General features: G+C 40.3%; 1 protein-coding gene and 1 long non-coding RNA gene across 4 annotated transcripts in view; one reads left to right on the top strand and one right to left on the bottom strand.

Moving 5' to 3' along the window:
* Window positions 1–1,076: 1,076 nt before the first annotated feature.
* Window positions 1,077–14,849, top strand: LOC126980416 (uncharacterized). The gene is made up of 4 exons (XR_007733241.1): window positions 1,077–6,889; window positions 7,632–7,754; window positions 11,706–11,820; window positions 14,715–14,849. It is a non-coding gene; the product is annotated as an uncharacterized LOC126980416 (long non-coding RNA).
* LOC126980409 (protein white-like) overlaps window positions 10,294–20,837 on the bottom strand; it is a 47,310-nt gene continuing 36,766 nt past the window's right edge. For all 3 annotated transcript variants that reach the window (XM_050830324.1, XM_050830323.1, XM_050830325.1), the window contains exons 2-15: window positions 20,137–20,293; window positions 19,093–19,209; window positions 18,674–18,795; window positions 17,839–17,910; window positions 17,308–17,406; window positions 15,497–15,643; window positions 15,161–15,252; window positions 14,759–14,978; window positions 14,296–14,415; window positions 13,558–13,689; window positions 12,739–12,967; window positions 12,034–12,139; window positions 11,657–11,828; window positions 10,294–10,860 (exon numbers count right to left, since the gene is read on the bottom strand). In XM_050830324.1, coding sequence (XP_050686281.1) covers window positions 10,744–10,860; window positions 11,657–11,828; window positions 12,034–12,139; window positions 12,739–12,967; window positions 13,558–13,689; window positions 14,296–14,415; window positions 14,759–14,978; window positions 15,161–15,252; window positions 15,497–15,643; window positions 17,308–17,406; window positions 17,839–17,910; window positions 18,674–18,795; window positions 19,093–19,209; window positions 20,137–20,293 — 1,902 coding nt within the window. In that variant the 3' untranslated portion in view covers window positions 10,294–10,743. The remainder of the gene's footprint in view (window positions 10,861–11,656; window positions 11,829–12,033; window positions 12,140–12,738; window positions 12,968–13,557; window positions 13,690–14,295; window positions 14,416–14,758; window positions 14,979–15,160; window positions 15,253–15,496; window positions 15,644–17,307; window positions 17,407–17,838; window positions 17,911–18,673; window positions 18,796–19,092; window positions 19,210–20,136; window positions 20,294–20,837) is intronic.

Genomic DNA, 20,837 nt, shown 5'->3' with positions numbered 1-20,837 from the left:
GCAGGGATGTTAAAAGGATCAATCTTCTTGTTCTTCCTTGTATTTTTATGTTAAACCGAGTGGACGTATATTCTGATTCGCGGCAAAGGTAAAAAGTCCAATCTTCCCTTTTATCTAAGTTTTTATGTCAAGCCGAATGAATGTATATTAAATCATGACCTTGTGACTGAAATTGATGTTGCCAGAGCCTCGTTTCCTCCCTGAACTAAAGAGAACAAGAGGCGGAGTGGTTAATGAACTTTTTGAACACAAAATAAGAATCACAATCATACACAAGCACATCTTATAATATAGTTACAGGCAAGTTTGTGGCGATTACGAATACATTGAAAAGGACTTCGTGTGCAGTATTGATTGTATAACGAAGCCTAGAAATCTCAATGCTAAAAGTGAACCGGAACTGAACCAAAGGAACATTTAAACCCGAGCTGCTTCGTGTGAGTCGTTTGAAGCCGAAACAACACACCGGAGCGAACCACAGGAGACACCAACCAACACGCTTTCGCAAACAAACCATTGGCGGAAGTTGGAACACAAAAGTTAAACAGAAGAAAAAGGAATATGAGATAAACGGAATAAAAAGACACTGGGCAGGATTATTTTTTCGTCGAGTTGTAGCTGGAAATGGCAATAGAAAATGGGGTTCAGTAAGCCTCCCTCCACAAAAGAAAAAAGGAAACGGGTCAAGCTGTTCCGAGAAGATTAAGAAAGAAAGACGAAGCAACAGGAGAGTAAATCGGTTCTTCCCTCCTTCCTTCTCTCTTTCCTTCTCTCCTCCCCTTCCTTCCCTCCGTCCCTCCTTTCTTCACCGCCCCGGCCGCGAGGAAAAGAGGCAAGCCGCGGGAAGGAGGGGGAATTAACCTGTTGACACACCTGATTACCTGTCCACTCCAGAGGCAGGTTTGTGTGTGTGTGTGTGTGTGTGTGTGTGTGTGTGTGTGTGTGTGTGTGTACATAATAATTATCAGTGTACATAGTTTTTCCCCTTTCTCGCGTTTCTCCATTTTTTCCATTGTCATCTTCCATTTTTTTTTTTTTTTTGAGATGTATTTGTAAGTGTGAGTTTCCAGCTGAGAGAGAGAGAGAGAGAGTTTAATATATATAAACATATCCACTTGTATGCATATCTGTGATGGCAACTATGTAGTAGCGATATACATGAATATTTAGGTAGGTGAGTAGGTTAAAAGCAAACATGTTCATATTTTTGTAAATGTTTATATACGTGTATGACATGGATCAGTAATAATAACAGTAATAACAATAAAATACTTAAATATGTAAATACAAAAAAAAAAATCTTCAGATGGCGGTGTTGACACGATAATAATGATTGTAAAAATGATATCAGAAAACAAAACATTCGTCGCCCTCCACTATAAGGGTCCAACACAGTATTTCATAAGTGTGTGTGTGTGTGTGTGTGTGTGTGTGTGTTGTTCCACAAGTGTTAGGAGTTACATTTCGTGTGTTGCTGTGTATTGCTTGTCATGTAGCGTGCCTGTGTGTGTGTGTGTGTGTGTGTGTTTCAGCGAGACACAAAGAACAAGAAAATATTAAAAGTCAGTGTTGATTTGTATTGTATTTATATTGCGACGAAGACAAGACCGAGGCGTGTATGCTACGTGTATTTTTTTTTTCCTCGTACACAACCAAAACACAACACGTCGCTGCAAAGAATAGGCAAGTGACGTCATCGGCCGCGTCATTGACTTATCTTTAATCTTTTTTTTCGCTTTTTCACGGTGTAAAAAAAAAAAAGGAGTTATCATAAATCATTCTTCATTTTTCGTCTGCCAGCATTGAATTCCTTATGATTATATTCGTTTACAGCTCTCGTTTTCCTCTCCCAGTGTAGTGTCTTCGTTTTGTATTGTGGTTATCGTCGTCGTCGTCGTTGCTGTTGTTATCGTTGTCGTCCCCCTCACCACCACCACCACCACTACAACCACCGTCAGTACCGTCACTATCACCATCCCTGTCGTGTATCTCGGTTTTCGCCTTTCCTTCGCAGTACCGTTCTTTCTTCCAGTTCCCACAAAGCAAGACGTATTGAGAAATGTTTCCTGGAATACTTACATACCTCACGATGCACTCCAAGTTCTTAGAAACCATTCATTCCAAGGGTCTGTTTTCTTTCTTCCCGTTTTTTTGTGTGTGGTTTTTGTTTTTGGAATTCGTCTCGTCTGAATGTTGCTCTTTCTCCGGTGTTCATGTTCTCCCTATGTATCAGTGTTCTCTTTTCTCTCATTTTGTTTTTTAGTTGTCCATTTCGTGTTCTATATGTTTCACTCTCATCTCGCGACCTTTATGTTAGTTCTCTTGCTGTCATGTTTTCTCTGTTTCAATTTATGTTTTCTTTCTTTCATTTGATTTTTAGTTTTGTATTCCCTGTGTTCCATGTTTTCCATTCTTTCATATCGCGTGACCTTTATGTTATTTTTCCTGCTGTCATTTTTTCTCTGTGTATCAGTTAATGTTCTTTTCTGTTTCAATTTATGTTCTCTATTTCTCTCATTTGATTTTTAGTTTTGTATTCCCTATGTTCCATGTTTTCCATTCTTCATATCGCGACCTCTGTTATTTTCCTGCTGTCATGTTTCCTCTGTGTATCAGTTTATGTTCTTCTCTTTTCTCTTATTTTGCTTTTAACTCTCCATTTCGTGTTTTATATTTTCCGTTCTCGTCTCGTGTGTTTTATTTTACTCTTGTCCACATTTTCCGTTTCCGTTTTTTTTCTTCATTTTGTGTAGTGTGTTCCCTGTTTAACATTTTTTTTTTTTAATTTCTCTGGTCCCGTTGCCTTCATGTTGCTCTCTCTCTCTCTCTCTCTCTCTCTCTCTCTCTCTCTCTCTCTCTCTCTCTCTCTGGTTATCACGTCATCTCTATGTATCAGGGTTTTTTTTTCTCCTTTTCATTTTTTTCTTGTTTTGTGTTCAGTGTGTTTATCTTTCTTTCCTTCTCGTCTCATTATCGTGTTCTTCTTCTGGTTATAATGCTGTTCTTACGTATCAGTTTATGTTCTTCCTTCCTTCGTGTTGTCGCAGTGTTCTTGTTTTCCATCTTGCTGTCCATTCGCTAAGTTGGATGTTTGCTTCTCGCCTCACCAACTAACCTCCATTTCGAGATTTTTCACTCCGTCGTTGCAGTTTCTCTAATGTAACCTCCATCAAGATAACCATGAACTAACAATCAACTAACCGTTCCTAATTGCTGGGTAGTTATCTCTTAAAGCCAAGCCACGTCCATATGTCCACTAATATTCCTCTGATGCTGTCCAATGTTTGCACTAAATGTAAGAAATCGTCGCTTATTCCCTCTTCCCGTTTTCTCTCAGTGTGGGCTTTTGATGTCGACCTTCCAGAGCTTGGGGACTGAATTGTTAGTCTTGCTGCTGCTGCTGCTAACTCGGTCCTCTGTAACACTTTTATCGTAGGGTTTAAAAACATCTCTCGTGACCTCTGACCTCCGACCTGTGATATCCATGTCCAGTATGTATATACCTTAAGAACTTTCATCCGTGCTCTGTTTGTTCTGGTTCTTAAACTTTCTTCTTCATCTTTCTTCATCTTTTTTTTTCTGTTCTGTCATATTTTTTCTTCATCGATTTTTCTGTTCTTCTAGTGAGTTGTGTTTCTTCATAGTGTTTTTTTTCTGTTGTCATCTTCATCTTTTTTTCTGTTCTAATCGTCATCTTTTTTCTGCTCTAGGTCGTCATCTTCATCTTTTTCTCCAGCCTCCAAAGTTATTTCTTCACTTTTTTTTCTGTTCTAAGTCATCTTCTTTTCTTCTGTTGACTTTCATCCTCTTACGTAAACATCATCATTACTATCACTGTTTCTGTTTGTGTCCGTTCTTCAATCTCTGCTTATCCCATTTCGCCCCTTCCTTTCATATGGCTGGGAATGTCCCTCACCCTCGTCGCTACTCACACTCTCACTACCTCTATGTATATCCAGGCATTTACCTATACACCCAACACCTCATACCTTTACTTAACCTCCATACCTTCAGTTACTCACCTTTGAATCTTACTTACCTTCACCTGTCACGCACACACGGACCTACAAACACTTCACTTTCCCAGCCTCACCTGTGCCTCCCACCTCCCTCATAGCTTTACGAAGCCTCAATACCTTCAAACAACTCACCTTCGAATCATACTTATCTTCACTTAACACACACGTACGCAAACACAATCACTTTCCCAGACTCACCAGTACCTCCTCCCTCCCTCATATCTTTACTTAACCTCCATACCTTCAATTACTCACCTTCGAATCATACTTATCTTCACCTAACACACGCACGCACGCCAACACACTATCACCTTCCCAGCCTCACCTTCGCCTCCCACCTCCATCATATCGTGCCTATGCAACCACCACTTACAGCCTTAATCTATTCTGTCTCGATATTCCAGTGTAAGCGATCTCAGGCATTCATAGCTTATAACGGAGGCGCTGGAGGGTGAAGGGAGATTGTCCTGGCGAGAGGTTCAAAGCGCTGAGATGATGGTTCCGAGAGAGAGAGAGAGAGAGAGAGAGAGAGAGAGAGAGAGAGAGAGTTAAGGTTACGTATTGTCAGTTAATCAGTCAAGGAGTCAGTCGGTCAGTCATACAGTCAGCCAGTCAAGCCAGTAACCTTGCGTCCTTAGTGAGTGGAGAAAGTTAGAAAAATGAAGTAAATTAGATTAGTTTCCGCGTATAGCTAACGGTAATCGATAAAAAATGGGTATAGAGTTTGCTGTTGAATGTGCGTAGAGTATCATGTTAATTTAGTGGTAAGGATAGACGTCGAAACAAGGCGGAAATTTAGGTTTATTTTACTTTTATTTCCTTATACATTCAATACAATAGTTATAAAGGATAACCATGTTTATTTCAAGTGCACAATATATTTAGTTTTGTTTTTCGCCGTCATATTTGTTATTTCAAGAGCACAACATATTTCGTTTTTATCCCCCATTTACAAACGCCGTATACGTAATCGGAAAAAAAAATTAAGAGGAAGAAGGAAAGAAAAAGTATTCGCCGCGTATAGTATAAAAGAGGGCGAAAGAAGAAAGAAAAATTAGTGCTGGTGCTATTTGAACTGTTCTCGACCGCTTTCAGACTTAACACTTCCTCCTTCGTCGCAGGAACGCTTATACCTTTGCCTTATCTAGTGTACTGAAGCCTCGTGCAGTGTTCTTAAAGTTACCCCTCTACCTCGACACCACTGTTCCATTTTCTTTCTGTTCTGACCTCGATTTCTCTAGTTACCGTTGTACCTTGACGCCACTGTTCTCCGTTTTCTTTCTGTTTTCACTGCGATTTCTCTTCCCAAGCGCCGTTTTCTTTCTTATTTTCCGAGACGAATCACAACCAACTGTACTTTTTTTTTTTTCCGGTGGGTCTGTTTTACCTTTTCTCATTGCATTGCTTCGTTTACGTCTATTGGCTGTATCATCGTTGCGTTATCTTTTCCTCGTCTTTATCGTCCCGTCCCTTTATCTCCTTTAACAATATTATCATCCTTATAGATTATCTTACGCTTCATGATCTAATTCACATAACTGCATATTTTCATCGTCTCTTCCTTTTCTTGATCGTAGCTACCGTCTCTATTTCCATGTATTATATTATTATCTCTATAGATTACCTTATGCTTCACTGTCTAATTCACATAATGCATATTTTCCACTCGCTTATTGGCTAGTTGTTATATATTTTGCTCCTGATCTTGAGTCACATTCACTCTGAAATATGTACTTGAAGTGTTTTATTCTCATTCAGTCTTAACAATAGTACTTTGCTCTATTTTGTAACTGTATTTGTCATTCTTAATCATCCCACTTTGCTCTTTTATAGAGTTTGTCCATCACTTCCGGTCACTGTACTTTGCACCTTTGTACTTTTGTCACGCACTCTTTCGTCTGGAAGCTTTCATCCTCGTCATCTCTTTCTCCGTCTTGCTCAACCAGACCAAGAATAAGTCATATCACTAAGTCGTAATAGCAAACTACCGTACAGTAGCTGTGTCCTCGCGTGGTGTGGCTGCGGACTACACTGTCTCGTTCAGGAATGTGTTCCGAAACGTTTATCTCATCCTTCCTCCTCCCACAGACCTTTAAAAATATCTATTATATATTGTACATTGAAAAAGTAAAATAGCATAGATATATAAAAATTATAAAACACATACAATGTAATCTTTATTCGAGTCAACATTTCTACTTCCATATTTTGCAATCTTCTGAATAAAAGAACTTCATAACGATGGTTTCGTTTCCCTCCAAAAGGTGTGAATAATGTAAAGGTTGTTCCGGCGAGGGTAACTGTCGCAGGTAAAAGGCTTTCAAGGTTCGCCTCGTCTTAGTAATCCAATAAGCAATAAGCTTAAGCTGCAACATCGTTCTGAAGAATTATATTCCAGGAGGCAAGATTTACTTTTCTAACGTTGAAACTCTTGCAGCTTTGCATTTTTGCCCTATTTTTAATGATAATTCACTCATATTCTAGTGTTAAAAATATACCTGCATGGCCTGTCGAGGGTTAAGGTTTCTGTAGCCAGAGAGCAGAGCAATAACCGTATAGTTCAACAAATTAAAAAAAAGGAAAATTGACCCGAAGCACTGAAGCAGCGAACATGCGAAGCACCAAATCTACCAAACAGTCATGAAGCAGGAGCAGGAGAGCAAGATGGCGGTGGTGCAGATGGCCGGAACAACGCGAGCAGATTACACGCAGCCTGGAGCACATCACGAAGACCGAGGAGGAGGAGGTCAAGACACCCCCAGGAGTGTTATAAGTGGCGGCTGGTCCTTGTGAGGGGAGACAGGACGTGAGGAACCTGCGGCGAGGCATCCAGATGATCATAACAGTTGACTCGTTACCCGGAGCCACAGGTATGAACTGAGTACCTGTCCGTCCCTCTGTTGCTCAGGTGAATCAGTGGAGGAGGGAGATTAAAGTGAAGGGTAAAAGCAAGGGCGAAGGGGTCAAAGAAAACGTGTGAATGACTAAGTATAAGATATGATGGGGGAAGATATAGGAGGTTTGAGGTGAATGAAAAGCGGTGAAGGGAAGGGAGGGGATGAGGAGGGTGTGAGTGTGCCAGGCTGTTAACAAGGGTCGTGTTGGTAGTTTGGGTTGGATGGTGTTCGGGGGAATGGTTGGAAATGTCTGAAAGGCGTGCAGCGTATAATATTGTATACAAGACAGAGTTTTCGACCACTTAGTTTTAATTACGTGGGTGTGGTCAGTTAGTATCCACTACGAAATTCAGCTTGTTCTCTTAGCTTGTTGTGAGTCTTATGTTGCACTTATTGGTTATGATCTTATATTTAACTTTTTTATTACCTCTCCTATCTTGCCCCTCTATACCTGGACCCGGGGATATGGCTGCCCAGCATTAATCTTTACTCTTATAATCTCCCAGCCACACTCTCATTCATCACTTGTACAGTCAAAATGCTTCTTCCACACCACCTTTGACTTCTCAATCCTATTGTTAAATACATCATTGCTTCCCTTTATCCCTCTACATCTTAAAATTCTAGAAGAACTTCGTGCCAGGAGAATATGTAAACAGTGACTGAAGTTTTAGGCTGTCTATATCAGGAAACTAAGATTTTACAAATATTTCAGGTAGTTTGTGTACATCAGCTGTCCACTGCAGAAGACTATAAAGCTACAGTCTTTAACAAGCATCAGGGACAGGCAAGGGGCAGGAGGTTGGGTGTGGCTCAAGACTAGTGAAGACATCTGCTGGTAGGAAGTTCTTTTCTGTGTTTTTTCTTCATGGGGGGCTCTCGATGTCACTTTGAAAGTCAGCCGTCAGTAGGAATAATCAAAGTTTTTATTGAGCAAGGAAAGTTTTGGTAACAAACATATCACTCATGCTATGTGGCTGACAAGTGCATGCATGGGGCATCTTGCCCATTGTAGAACCTGAAGGTTTTGATTCAGTCTATATGGTGTGAGGCAAACTTGTTGCCCAATTTTGAGAGCAATCACTGCTTACAGTGCATGTCCAAGAAGAGTCGGTGCAATTCATCTTCTCACTTTTCGATAAAAAAATAGCATGTATAGTTATTATGGATGTACTCGATCATAGTCTAATAACAATAACAATATTTATTAGCAACCTAAAAAAAAAATCGGACATGAAGAATTATCAATAAATCCAATAAATAAATCCGAGCAACTGGTACCGGTACCGAGCAATCTAGTACCGGTACCGTACCGTTTAGCTGGTACCGTCAGTACCGGTACTGGTACCTGCCCACCCCTATCAGTCAGACGAAGAGCACCATGCAGAACAGATAAACATTGGACTTGGAAAATCTCAAGGCATCCCCACATATTTAAGCCGTTGAAGTAAATTCGTATGAATCGGTAACTGAAACCTTAACAAATGTGAAGCAAATGAAGTATCCCATGCACTCCGCAGTTTTTCAGTATATTAGAAGCATTAGTTAGCTAGATTAGCCCAGAGGAACACTGCCTTCTCGGTCCCTCGCTTCGTCAGTAGGTTACTATATAGTGTTTATTTTAACGCCAAAAAGCTACTATCCGTAGTGGAAATAGGTTGGTTCGGTTGTGGCCTTGTTCCGTCATCATTAAGATTTTTAAGTCTGGCTATTCACCTCACTCAGCATTTCTATAAAAAAAATAAAAAAAATGTCCAAGGGATCTGTTTTGTGCTAATCCGAGTATCGCTCTCAAAACTATGAAAAATGATCCCCTTTTATCGAATACTTGAGGGACCTAAAACGAAGCTTCACGGTTTCGTGAACCCGTGTCGATCGGCTGTTAACACTTTCTCACCGCAGCTTGAGTAACCACCACACTGCATATATTCCCCATTCTCCTAGCCGACACACATGTTACAGTGTAGATTTGTTCTCAGAAAGAATAGCGATTAACAAACCTTCAGATGACGTCAAAAAGGCGTAGAATCTCAAGTGGAGACTGGAGAAGCAAGGATGTCGATATTCAACAGGAGCAGCAGGCAACCCGCCCGCCCTCGCCGCTCTCACTCCTCTCAATGAACTTCAAGGTCGTGTGGCTGCACACGAACTGTCGTACCTCCTAATGCCCTCTAGGCTCTATCTCCTAACCACATCTTTTGAAGTGCATCAAATGTCTCCATATAAATATGACAGGATCGAATGTAGCCGCATTCATGATTGTAAAGGCCTACCTAGATGCGTCTTGGAGGTTATATCATTATCGTACGCATGACTTTCGGTAGAAAGGTCAAGTTGGGAGCATACACTATGCCTACGCATTGCATCGGGACTCATCTCCGTCTCATTAACCCTTCAACTTGTGCTGAGTGACAGTCCAGCATCCTGGGACAAAGGGCAAATATGACGTCATGGTTACCACAGCTTATCAGTTTATCAATCCAGAAGGAAGGCTAAACAGCTGGGTGCGCCTGCGCCGAGTGCTAGGCCGTGATTCGAACCCGGGGCGCGTATTCGTAGCTAGGCGTACAAGCCACTGCACCACGAAGGCGCGGTGGAAGCAGTGTGGTAACTCTTCAAGATATCTTCCTATACCCATGCACGTATTGGTATAGAAATATACTGCATTCACAATGTGGATGTGAAGATACCAATAAACTACCTTTCCACCATAATTTGGATGTTATTGAGATATTACATGCCTCTACAAACTACATTCATCTTGACACTTCCATCAACTTATGACCCGATCTAAATTTGGGTACGAAAAGTATTTTACTGAAGAAAAAAAAACATAGTTCCCATACACACCTTTAAGTTGTCTTTGGCTTGCCAATTTCCCCTTGAAGTTACACTTCAATTCCAGTCTTCTTGACACCTCACCAGGGAGTTATGAATCGTGAGGCCACTGCTTACTCTATCAATGCAGCCCAATTAACATGAAGCATTAACCTTATGTTGTGCAAAAAGTGCCAAAGACTACTATCCTCTGACACACACACACACACACACACACACACACACACACACACACACACACACACTGCGACCTTTTTTTGTATTCTCCCCCACTATCTTAATTGATTCCCTTTCCCACGAGTTCTTCAGTAGACAAGTCGTTCATCCATCAACTATATAGGCACACACAGTGCATGAATATTAGTGTTTTATTAGTAACTGCTACATGCTACAACAAACTACAGACAGTGTTAATAGGGTGAGAAATATATACTACAGCAATAAATACATGAAACTAAGAAAACAAAGGGTGTCCTATAAGAATGTTTAAGAAAAAATAAAAGAAAACAATACAGAATACAAACCAAAAATTCAGCAAACTATCTACTGACCAAATTATACTGAACAGAAGACTTTATTTTACAATTGTATATACTCTGCTCCACTATTTTTTAACTATTCCCTCTCCTCTCTCATCATCTCACTCCCCCATCATCCCTTCCTTATATACCATCTGCATCTTCCTACTTTTAATATCCTCCTCTTACTCTATTTTGGTCTTTTTTTACTTCTCTCTTTCCTCCACTCACTACTTTCATCCTTTTCTTCTTTTTCTTTCTTCTATCTTCCTTTCTACCACATCACTTCCTCCCTCCTTCCCATACAATTCTTACTCCTCATATGTTGGTCTTTTTACTCCTTTCTTTCCTCCTCCTTTACTTTCTTTCTTGTTTTTCTTTCCCCCATCTTTTCTAACCCTTCATTTACTCCCTCCTTCCTTCCCATACATAGCCCATTCCCTCCCTCCCTCCCATCACCTGCTTCCTGCTTTAGTCTATCTGCTTGATGGTCTTTCTTCGGGTCTTGTTCAGCAGCAGCAGGAACCCACAGAGACGGAAGACGATGATGATGACGATGAGAAGGCCACAGTCGAAGCCAAGGTTGTTCTTGTGGAGAAAGAGAGAGATGAGATAGGTTGGGTTTCCGAGGAAGGATTGGGTTTGTTTGCTTCTTTTTTTCCCTTATAAGCTTATCACATCAGTTATTAAGTCAATATTATGGCATTTTTACCTTTTATTTTATCTGTGTTTATCTTCTTTCCTCCTTTCTATAGCTCATTTTTTCTTATCTTTTTAATTCCTCTACATCAGTGATTAAGTTTGTATTATGGCATTTCTACCTCCTATTATTTTCTTTACTTTTTTCCTCCTCCTTAATTTCTATTGCTCAGTTTTTGCTTCTCCTTCATACTATTCTCCATTTTCCTCCTGTTCCCATTTCTCTTCCTCTTTCTGCTTTTCATGCCCCAACTCCTTTACTCTTATTTTCATCTCATTTTCTGCTTCCATTTCTCCTTCACTGGTTCTTCATCTCTACTCTTCTCATCTTTTCCTGCTTATTCTTTTCTTGTTCCTACTCCTCCATACCCTTCATACCTCACTTCCGTTTCCTCCTTCGTCTCCTTTTCTGTCTCTTCTTACTTCAATAGAAATCTTATTCCATCACTTTTTTTCCACTTCTATCCCCTAACTAGTCATCCTTATTTTTTTCTCCTACTCCATTATCCTCTAGTCTCATGCTTCCTCTTTTATTTCTGATCCTTCTCCTAATACAGCATCTTCTAGTTTATCTCCTTTCATTCCATTCTCTACTTTCTCTCATCCTTCTCTTCCTGTTCATTCTCCCACTTATATCCCTGAAAGTCCTCCAGCTCATTCTCCTTCTCCTCCTTCGTTTCCTTACCGGGTCGAAAGCAAGCTGCTCAATAACATCTGTTCCATTATTTCTGCAGAACATTTCCTCATCCGGACACTTAATCTCCTCCACGTCGGCCCACTGGTTTACGATCAGCGCCTCATTGCCGTAGCTGAACCAAGAGATGTAGCGGATCCAGATGAAGTAGACAGGTATGGAACTGCGGAGGGTGAGAAGAAAGGTGTGTTAGAGCATAAGAATAGTAAAAGAAAGTAATAAGAGGTGAGAAGTGAAGCAAGGATGTGGCAAGATGATATACCATATTTTCCACCATATGAGACGCACCTATAATTTGGCGAGGTATATTTAGAAAAAACTCAAGCAAACCCATTCATTTCCCAACTCCTACTCATTCCCCAACTCACTCCACATTGATGAAGAGGCCTCCAAACAGCATGAGTGGAATGAGCATAGGGGCAGCGATTGCAAGGGCCATGTTGAGGTCCTTGGCCAGGCAGGAAATCATGAAACCTGTAGAAGTAAAAGAATAGTAGTAATAGTAGTGGTAGTAATAGTAGTAGTAGTATTAGTAGTAGTAGTAGTAGTAGTAGTAGTTGTGGTTGTAGAAACTATAGATGAAGTAACATAATAGAAGAAAAAGGAAGGTAAGAATGAAGATAAAGATTTAGATGAAGACAACTTAATAAGGAGTGACATGATAAGTGAAGAAAAAGGAGGGCATGGGAGAAGGTGAGAGAGGAAGAAAATAAGAAAGAAGACAGCTCTAGAAGACAACGAGTAACTCGATAGAAGAAAAAGGGAAGGCATGGGAGAAGGTGAGGGAGGAAGAAAATAAAAAGGAAGAAAGATTTAGGTGAAGACAACGAAGATAAAGAGTAACATGATAGAAGAAAATTAACACATGGGCGGAGGAAGGTAAGAAAAAAGACGAAGATTTAGATGAAGACAATGAAGATAAGAAGAAAAATGAGTTACAGTAGCTGGTGAGTGAAAAAAAATTAACCTTAAACATTCCACTCACACCCAAATAAACACCCACAACCCCATCGATTTAGAGAAAGAAAACCTAACCTAACCCGAGCCAGACACCAACCATCCTATCCACTCACCAAAGGATGTAGCAGCATTAGACACCAATACGAGGATTCCGAAACAGATGAAGAAGTTCTCGGCAGGGGCGTAGAGACCTATCATGTAGTAAGCAATGCTGAGGAAGAGGAGGGGCAGAACCACGGTAAAAGGGAACTCTGCGACGTTCTTGGAGAGGTAGTACACGTCAGTTCGGTACATGCCATTGAAGTGTTCTCGGAGGAAGATGGGAAGTTCCACACAGAATGCCTGGGACGAAAAGGTGAAAGGATTAGATTAAGAACAAGTGAATTAAAAAGAAATGGGAGAAAAGGGAGTGATGGAAGAATGTCTGAATAAGGGGAAGATAGCAAACCGGTGACGATGGAGGAATGAGAGAGGAAATAAGAGAGAGAGAGAGAAGGAAGGAGTATTAAATAGAGAGCTTGATTGTTTGAGTTAGAGAATGAGGCATAGTGTGAGGCAGGAAGGGAAAAATAAAGAAATGGTGAAAAAAAGATGGAAAAAGTAGATGGGCTATGACAAGTGACAAGAACATGGCGAGAATGGGAGAATGGATAAGGGGATGATAAAGAGACAAAGAAAGGAAGGTAGGAAACAATTATTCAGAGTGAAACATGCACATAGAACAACACATAAGAGGAAGGGATGATAGAGAAAGGGAGAAGAGGAACAGAACAAGTGGAGAAGTTTGAAATATACATAATAGAGGAGAAAGGAAACTAGGGTGGAATGGTAGAGATCGAAGGGACGGTAGGGTGGGTAAGACAAGTGCTAAATAGGGCAGCTTTATACAGAACAGGGGAAAGAAGAAAGGTTTAAGATGTAAACTCACTTACGTTCACAACTCCCATGGTATTGGAGAAGCTAATTTGGGTGAGTATGAGGAAGATTGCACCATTGATGTTATCCACTCCATCCTGCGTCATCTCCTGGTTCAGGTAGATGACCCCCACCAGCAGTGATATCACCTGAGTAATTAGTCACAGGTATTAGCAGGTAAGGATGTGGCGGGGTGAAGAATCTAGAAAGTGTTAAAAGAAAGGGGACCAAACAGACATAAAGAGACAGAGAGAGGAGCAGAGACAGACAGAGGACCAAACAGACAGAGACAGACAGAGGACCAAACAGACAGGGCCAAATAAAGAGATGAAACTGGAGTATTTCAAGAGGGGGATTATCAAAACACATCACCAACTGGACTGACCTCTCCTCTGTCCTCTCATTCTTTACTCTTTTTGCTGGAGCAGTGTTTGGTGGGCTTTTGTTTTCTGTTTATTTTTTTGTGCCCTTGAGTTGTTTCCTTTAATGTGAGAAAATATTGCCAGACCAGGATGGAGTACATTGAAATCAGACAGAGAGATGCAAAATAATGAGAAAGACCTTTATCTGGCAATGGACTAGTAATGGGTGAAGATTATGGCTACTTGGTGGCATAATTATTGAGAAAAAAAATTAAATGACCTGAGAATGGAGTGCATTTTCTAAGTTGGTGCCTTTGTTAACCTTTTTTTGCACTCAGAACTCATAGGTAAAGTCCCTCACAGTTTCCCTCATCACAATCACTGAGCACTCACAATCATCTGGAGCACCTTAGTCCTCAGCACCATTGGCTCCCGAGTGTTGGCCAGCACCGACCTCTTCAGCACCGCCTTGAACTGCTGCCCCCAGCCAACCTTGTACGGCGACACAGATTTCTGGCAGGAGAGGGAAGGTGTGAAGGGGAGAGGGTAGATGCCATGGGTGAATAGAGATTTAATATTCTATTCAGGTTTCTGGATTTCCGTCTTTTTATAATGTTGTAACTTCTTTCTTTTTCACAGATATAAGGTATGAAAACTACCTCATTTAAACAGATTGTATTCCTCAGCTATCATAGTATAGCAATTCTTCATTATATTACCATGATACAGATTTTCTTTAATTTACAATGCATATTACATAGGAAGTTAAGCTTCTTTTGATTCTTTTCAGCCTTAATCTGTCTACTTTACAGCAAAAATAAAATCCATGTAAGCCCAGCCCCTAGTCACCCCTCACCTTGCTCATCTGGTACCAGGAGCCAACGTTCCCGTTGGCAGTGCCTTGCATGTTCTCCTCCACGGCACGTGCCATTGCCAGGCCCTCGCTGGAGACGGCGAAGGTGTCGCACGTGGAGTGAACAAAGGCATGACTCTCCTCCTCCTTCTCGGGCTCCACCGCCAGTGTAGTGATGAAGAAGTCAGCAGGATTGTAGGTCTTGGGGCAGACGTGGCCCAACCTGGGGGTGAGGTGCAGGAAGAATGTGAAATTATTGAGGATTTCATGGAACTTTCTTGCAAGTCACTGGAGAGAACACAGTTGTGTGGAAGAACACAATAGTGTGGGAGACAGAGTGGATTGCATTGGGTGTTCATGTAGATCAAGAACAAAAGGAAGAACAGCCTGGAGGACATAACTCACCCCTTGAAGAATGACACGGCCCCCTGAGTGTTGCCCAGGTATGCCAGGCGGCCCTCACCCATCAACAGGACACGATCGAAGAGGGCGAACACCTGGCAATGATGAGGTAGAGGATGTTGATGTATTTTCATATATAAAACACTTGGCAACAGCAAGATAAAGTATAAAGATGTGTTTATATGAATACACGTCACACACACACACACACACACACACACACACACACATATACAAACACACATTTACACAAATATAATAAATACATCAAACAAACGAAAAAGTAAAATTAAATCACACACAAAAAAAAAAAAAAAAAGCAAGATATAATGGCCTCACCTCAGAGCTGGGCTGGTGGATGGTGGAGATGATGGTCTTGCCCTTGCTGGCTAATGTCTTCATGGCCTGCACCACACTCTGGGCCATGAAGGAGTCCAGGCCGGAGGTGGGCTCGTCAAGGAACATGAGAGGAGGGTTGGTCAGCATCTGGAAGAAGGAGAACGTCAATAATAAAAGGAACGTACCTTCAAACATATGATAGCCAGCACTTTACAGTATAAATCAACAAAGAATGAACTCACTTTGCTGTATAAAATGTCTCATTAGTAAGGAAGCATACATGAATTTTCTGAGTCAAGACCTATAGTGTTTGTTTTGGTTTTGTTAGATTATGTTACGTTAAGGTTAGGGTATCTTCAAACACATGATAGCCAGTACCTTATGGTATAAATCAACAAAGAATGACCTCACTTTGCTGTATAAAAAGTCTCATTAGTAAGAAAGCATACATGAATTTTCTGAGTCAAGACCTATAGTGTTTGTTTTGGTTTTGTTAGGTTAAGTTTAGGGTATCTTCAAACACATGATAGGCAGTACCTTACAGTATAAATCAACAAAGAATGAACTCACTTTGCTGTATAAAAAGTCTCATTAGTAAGGAAGCATCCATGAATTTTCTGAGTCAAGACCTATAGTGTTTGTTTTGGTTAGTTAGGTTATGTTAGGTTAAGTTTAGGGTATCTTCAAACACATGATAGCCAGTACCTTATGGTATAAATCAACAAAGAATGACCTCACTTTGCTGTATAAAAAGTCTCATTAGTAAGAAAGCATACATGAATTTTCTGAGTCAAGACCTATAGTGTTTGTTTTGGTTTTGTTAGGTTAAGTTTAGGGTATCTTCAAACACATGATAGCCAGTACCTTATGGTATAAATCAACAAAGAATAACCTCACTTTGCTGTACAAAAAGTCTCATTAGTAAGGAAGCATACATGAATTTTCTGAGTCAAGACCTGTAGTGTTTGTTTTGGTTTTGTTAGGTTATGTTTGGTTAAGTTTAGGGTATCCTCAAACACATGATAGCCAGTACCTTATGGTATAAATCAACAAAAAATGACCTCACTTTGTTGTATACAAAGTATCATTAGTAAGGAGGCATATATGAATTTACTGACTCTAGACCTTAAGTGTTTGTTTTGGTTTTAGTAGGTTATGTTAGGTTAAGTTTAGGCTTTAATAAGGGGGATGTTAATAGGGTTTTGGTAGATAAATTTAGACTTAACAAAGATGTAGGCAAGAGTTGGTTCACCAATAGCGTGGTGGATGAGTGGAAAAGGTTTGGCAGTCATGTCGTGGGTGCCAATACCATAGATACATTCAAGAAGAGGTTGGATAAATTCATGGATAGTGAGGTTAGGTGGGGTTAGGCTTACAGGAGCTGCCTTGTATAGGCTAACAGGCCTCTGGCAGACTCCTTATGTTCTTATGTCAACAAGCATCATAACAGTTCAAATAAATCAGTATTTTCCTTAAATAAACCTAATATAAAAGAACAGGTGTCAGAAATATTGATAAAAAGTCAGTAAATAGATGTACGAATTAAGGAACAGGTCTCCTAAACAGCACTTAAATAAAGTCAGTGCATACCTTGAAATTTCAGAGATACAACAAAAAACATCATTAAGGTTAGATTAATGTATAATATCCCTAAAGCGAGTATTAGAATTAAAGAAAAGATGTTAGAAGAGATAAAAAGAACTGTCAGCATATATCCATAAAATGGAAACCGACATTAGAGAACAAATGACAGAATATCCCTCAAGCAGGTGTTACAGGTGTAAGGAAGGGGGAAGAAGGTAAGCACACACCTCGCAGGCAAAGGCCAGCCTCTTGGTCTCACCCCCAGAGATGCCTTTGATGCGGCCCGGCACTCCGATGAGGGTCTTGGCGCACTTTGTAAGGCTGAGCTGGAAGGTGAGGAAGAGTGAAGGAAGGTTAGGTTATGGCAAGTGTGAAGATGTGATTTTACTGACCTATTGATTTTTATATGCTACTTTTTTTCCTTGCTTCTATTCATGCAAATACCATCCTCTTACTACTACTGGAGACTCTTTGTTTGATGTGAGATAGGTACCAAAGAAATTCAAGCTAAATAGAGGTGTTACCTCAATGGGATTTGTTGATTTAGAACTGGTGGGACTTTTTAGTGTGTGTGTGTGAAGGAGTCAACTCAAGGGCATGTTATCAGGAAATCCTTAGAGAAACACATTTAATGGAGGGTGTACTGTACTACTACTACTACTTATACTAATACTAACACTACTACTACTACTACTACTACTACTACCATTACTACTATTGTTGCTATTGCCATTCATGCTACATCTGTGTTTCATTACCTCCTGCATGACCTCCTCCACCCTTGCCACTCTCTCCTTCAGTGTGAGACCTCGATCCATCCTCAGGTTGGCCTGTGAAGAAGGACGGGAGGAAGAAATGGCAAATTAATCTTACGTTACTTGGATTATTGGATGTTAAACTTTATTTGGTTATAGAAATGGCTAGGGATATTGCTTAACACAACTGATTACCATAAATACACAGGAGGAAAAGATTTAGACAGAGGAAGTAGAAAATAGATGCAGAGATCAAGAGAAGATAGAAGAGGGAGACTGAGATAATAGAAAGAAAAAATAGAGAACGGAGAATGATAAAGATAACAAGAAGGAGGAAATTAAGACTGAGATAAGACAAATCAAATAAAAGAACTGGGAGAATGAGAAGATAGTGAGAAAGAGGAAAGACTGAGATAAGACCAATCAAATAAAAGAACTGGGAGGATGAGAAGATAGTGAGAAAGAAGAAAGACTGAAATAGAGACAAATAAAGTAAAAAGAACTGAGCGAACGAGGAAGACAATGAGAAAGAAAGAGGGAAAACAAAAGTAGCACAAAAAATAATGAGAGAGAGAGATGGGAAGGTCAAGGATGATAATGAGAAAGTGAAATGAAAAAGACAACGACAGTGCCACTAAAAATTAATGAACGAGAGAAAGGGATACAGGTAAGACAAGTGAGGGCAGGTGTGAGGAAGAGGGAAGGATAAGGAAGGTAACAAGAAAGGGAAAAGGAACAAAGAAAACAAAAGTGGTACAAAAAAATAATGAGAGATAAGAGCGATGCAGTACAGGTAAGAGAGATGAGAGGGGGGGGAGGGGGGGGAAGGGGGGTTTACCTGGAACATTAGCTGCTCTCTGACGGTGAAGGTGCCGATGAACAGGTCCTCCTGCTGCACATAGGCCGAGGACTTGGTTAGCATGTCGGCGTTCAACTTCCTGCCGTTGATGAAGAGTTTACCTGGTAAAGAAGTACCGAGTCTATTATTTTATTGTATTTTATTTGTATATTTATTTATTTATATTATTCTATTTCTTTTTATGGAAGTGCTTTATTTAGTCTCTTATTTTATTTTATTTTATTTTTTTTTTGTCTTTTTTTTTGTGTGCATGTGAGTAAAATTTGTGATTCTGTCTACATAAATTTTGTCCCCATTTCTCATTTTTATTTTCTCAGACATATTTTTTATTTCATATTGTTCTCTCTCTCTCTCTCTCTCTCTCTCTCTCTCTCTCTCTCTCTCTCTCTCTCTCTCACCTGTAATCTTGAGGGCATTGTCGCTCCTGAAGGTGAGAACGTTGAGCAGCGTGGTCTTGCCTGCACCCGACGCCCCCATGATGGCCAGCAGCTCCCCGGGGCGACATATTCCCGTCACTGAGGGATGGAGGCAGGTATGGAGCCAGATGTAGAGGTAGATGTTGATAGGTAAGGTAAGAGGTAAGGGCAGGTGTCAATGAGGTAAGGTTTGGTGTTGGAAAGTATGGCTGAAGGTAAGGACAGATGTTGGAGAGTGAAGATCAGGGTAAGAGTAAATGTTGGTAAGTAATTTTGAAGGTAAGGACAGATGTTGAAGAGTGAAGATCAAGGATGAGTAGATGTTGGTAAGTAATTTTGAAGGTAAGGACAGATGTTGAAGAGTGAAGATCAGGGTAAGAGTAGATGTTGGTAAGTAATTTTGAAGGTAAGGACAGATGTTGAAGAGTGAAGATCAAGGAAGAGTAGATGTTGGTAAGTAATTTTGAAGGTAAGGACAGATGTTGAAGAATAGGGATGAAGGTAAGGACAGGTGTTTAAGAATAGGGATGAAGGTAAGGACAGGTGTTTAATAATAGGGATGAAGGTAAGGACAGGTGTTTAATAATAGGGATGAAGGTAAGGACAGGTGTTGAAGAATAGGGATGAAGGTAAGGACAGGTGTTTAAGAATAGGGATGAAGGTAAGGACAGGTGTTTAAGAATAGGGATGAAGGTAAGGACAGGTGTTCAAGAATAGGGATGAAGGTAAGGACAGGTGTTCAAGAATAGGGATGAAGGTAAGGACAGGTGTTGAAGTTAGTTTGTATAGGTCATTCTAACAACACATGAGGATTTTTTTTATCAATTCTCTTCACTCTATTACAATCACACACACTCAATGTCTTTAATAACATGAACTCAATTTCTCTTCACTCACAATCTCACTAAATTTTCTCTTTCTCTCTCTCTCTACTGTCAAACTAACAAACATTCATCATTTATCACAACATACACTCGGATGTATAGTCTTATCGATATCCTCTTTCTCACCCTTAACCCCACTCACCGTCTTTGAGGATATGCTTCTCCTTTGTCACCTTTTTCTTGCCGCAGCCCTGAGTCGTGGAGGCGAACACGTTGACCTTGTCCCATGAGTAGGTGAGGCCCTCCCCTGCCTGGCTCTTCTTTGACGACCCATCCAACGATATGGCAACTTCCCCGTTCTGGACAAGGATGAGAAGTAAGGTTAGGGCAAGGTAAGGTTAAGTAGAAATGGTTAGGGGGTGGCAAGGGTAATGGAAGATGAGGCAAGGTTAAGTTAAATGGTTGGTCAAGGGCAGTGGTGGGCACTGCTAACCGAGGAGTTAGCTTCGTTAACTGGTAATCCACTAATTAAAAAGTTAGCTTCACTTACGCTTAACCGTTAAACTGATAAAGAAATTAGTGGAAGCTAACGCTAACCGCTAACTTTTTTTATGTGAATTTAGCTTCGGTTTAATATTTTGGGTCTAAACCCTTAAAACAGACGTAGTGACCTGAAATTTCAATATGTTGTAGCTTAGATATACAGTATACTCCGCGCAAGTCGGACCAATTGGGGGGAAGGCCAATCCGAGTTATCCGAAAATCCGAGTTACCCGAGGGATTTTTTTTTTTTTAATATTTTGCACGCCTTATACCACCAACAGTTATATATATATATATATATATATATATATATATATATATATATATATATATATCTATATCTCTATCTATCTCTATATC

The sequence above is a fragment of the Eriocheir sinensis genome, chromosome 44, assembly GCF_024679095.1.
Source record: "Eriocheir sinensis breed Jianghai 21 chromosome 44, ASM2467909v1, whole genome shotgun sequence".
NCBI classification, from domain to species: Eukaryota; Metazoa; Arthropoda; class Malacostraca; order Decapoda; family Varunidae; genus Eriocheir; species Eriocheir sinensis.
This window is presented reverse-complemented; position numbering and strand designations above follow the sequence as displayed.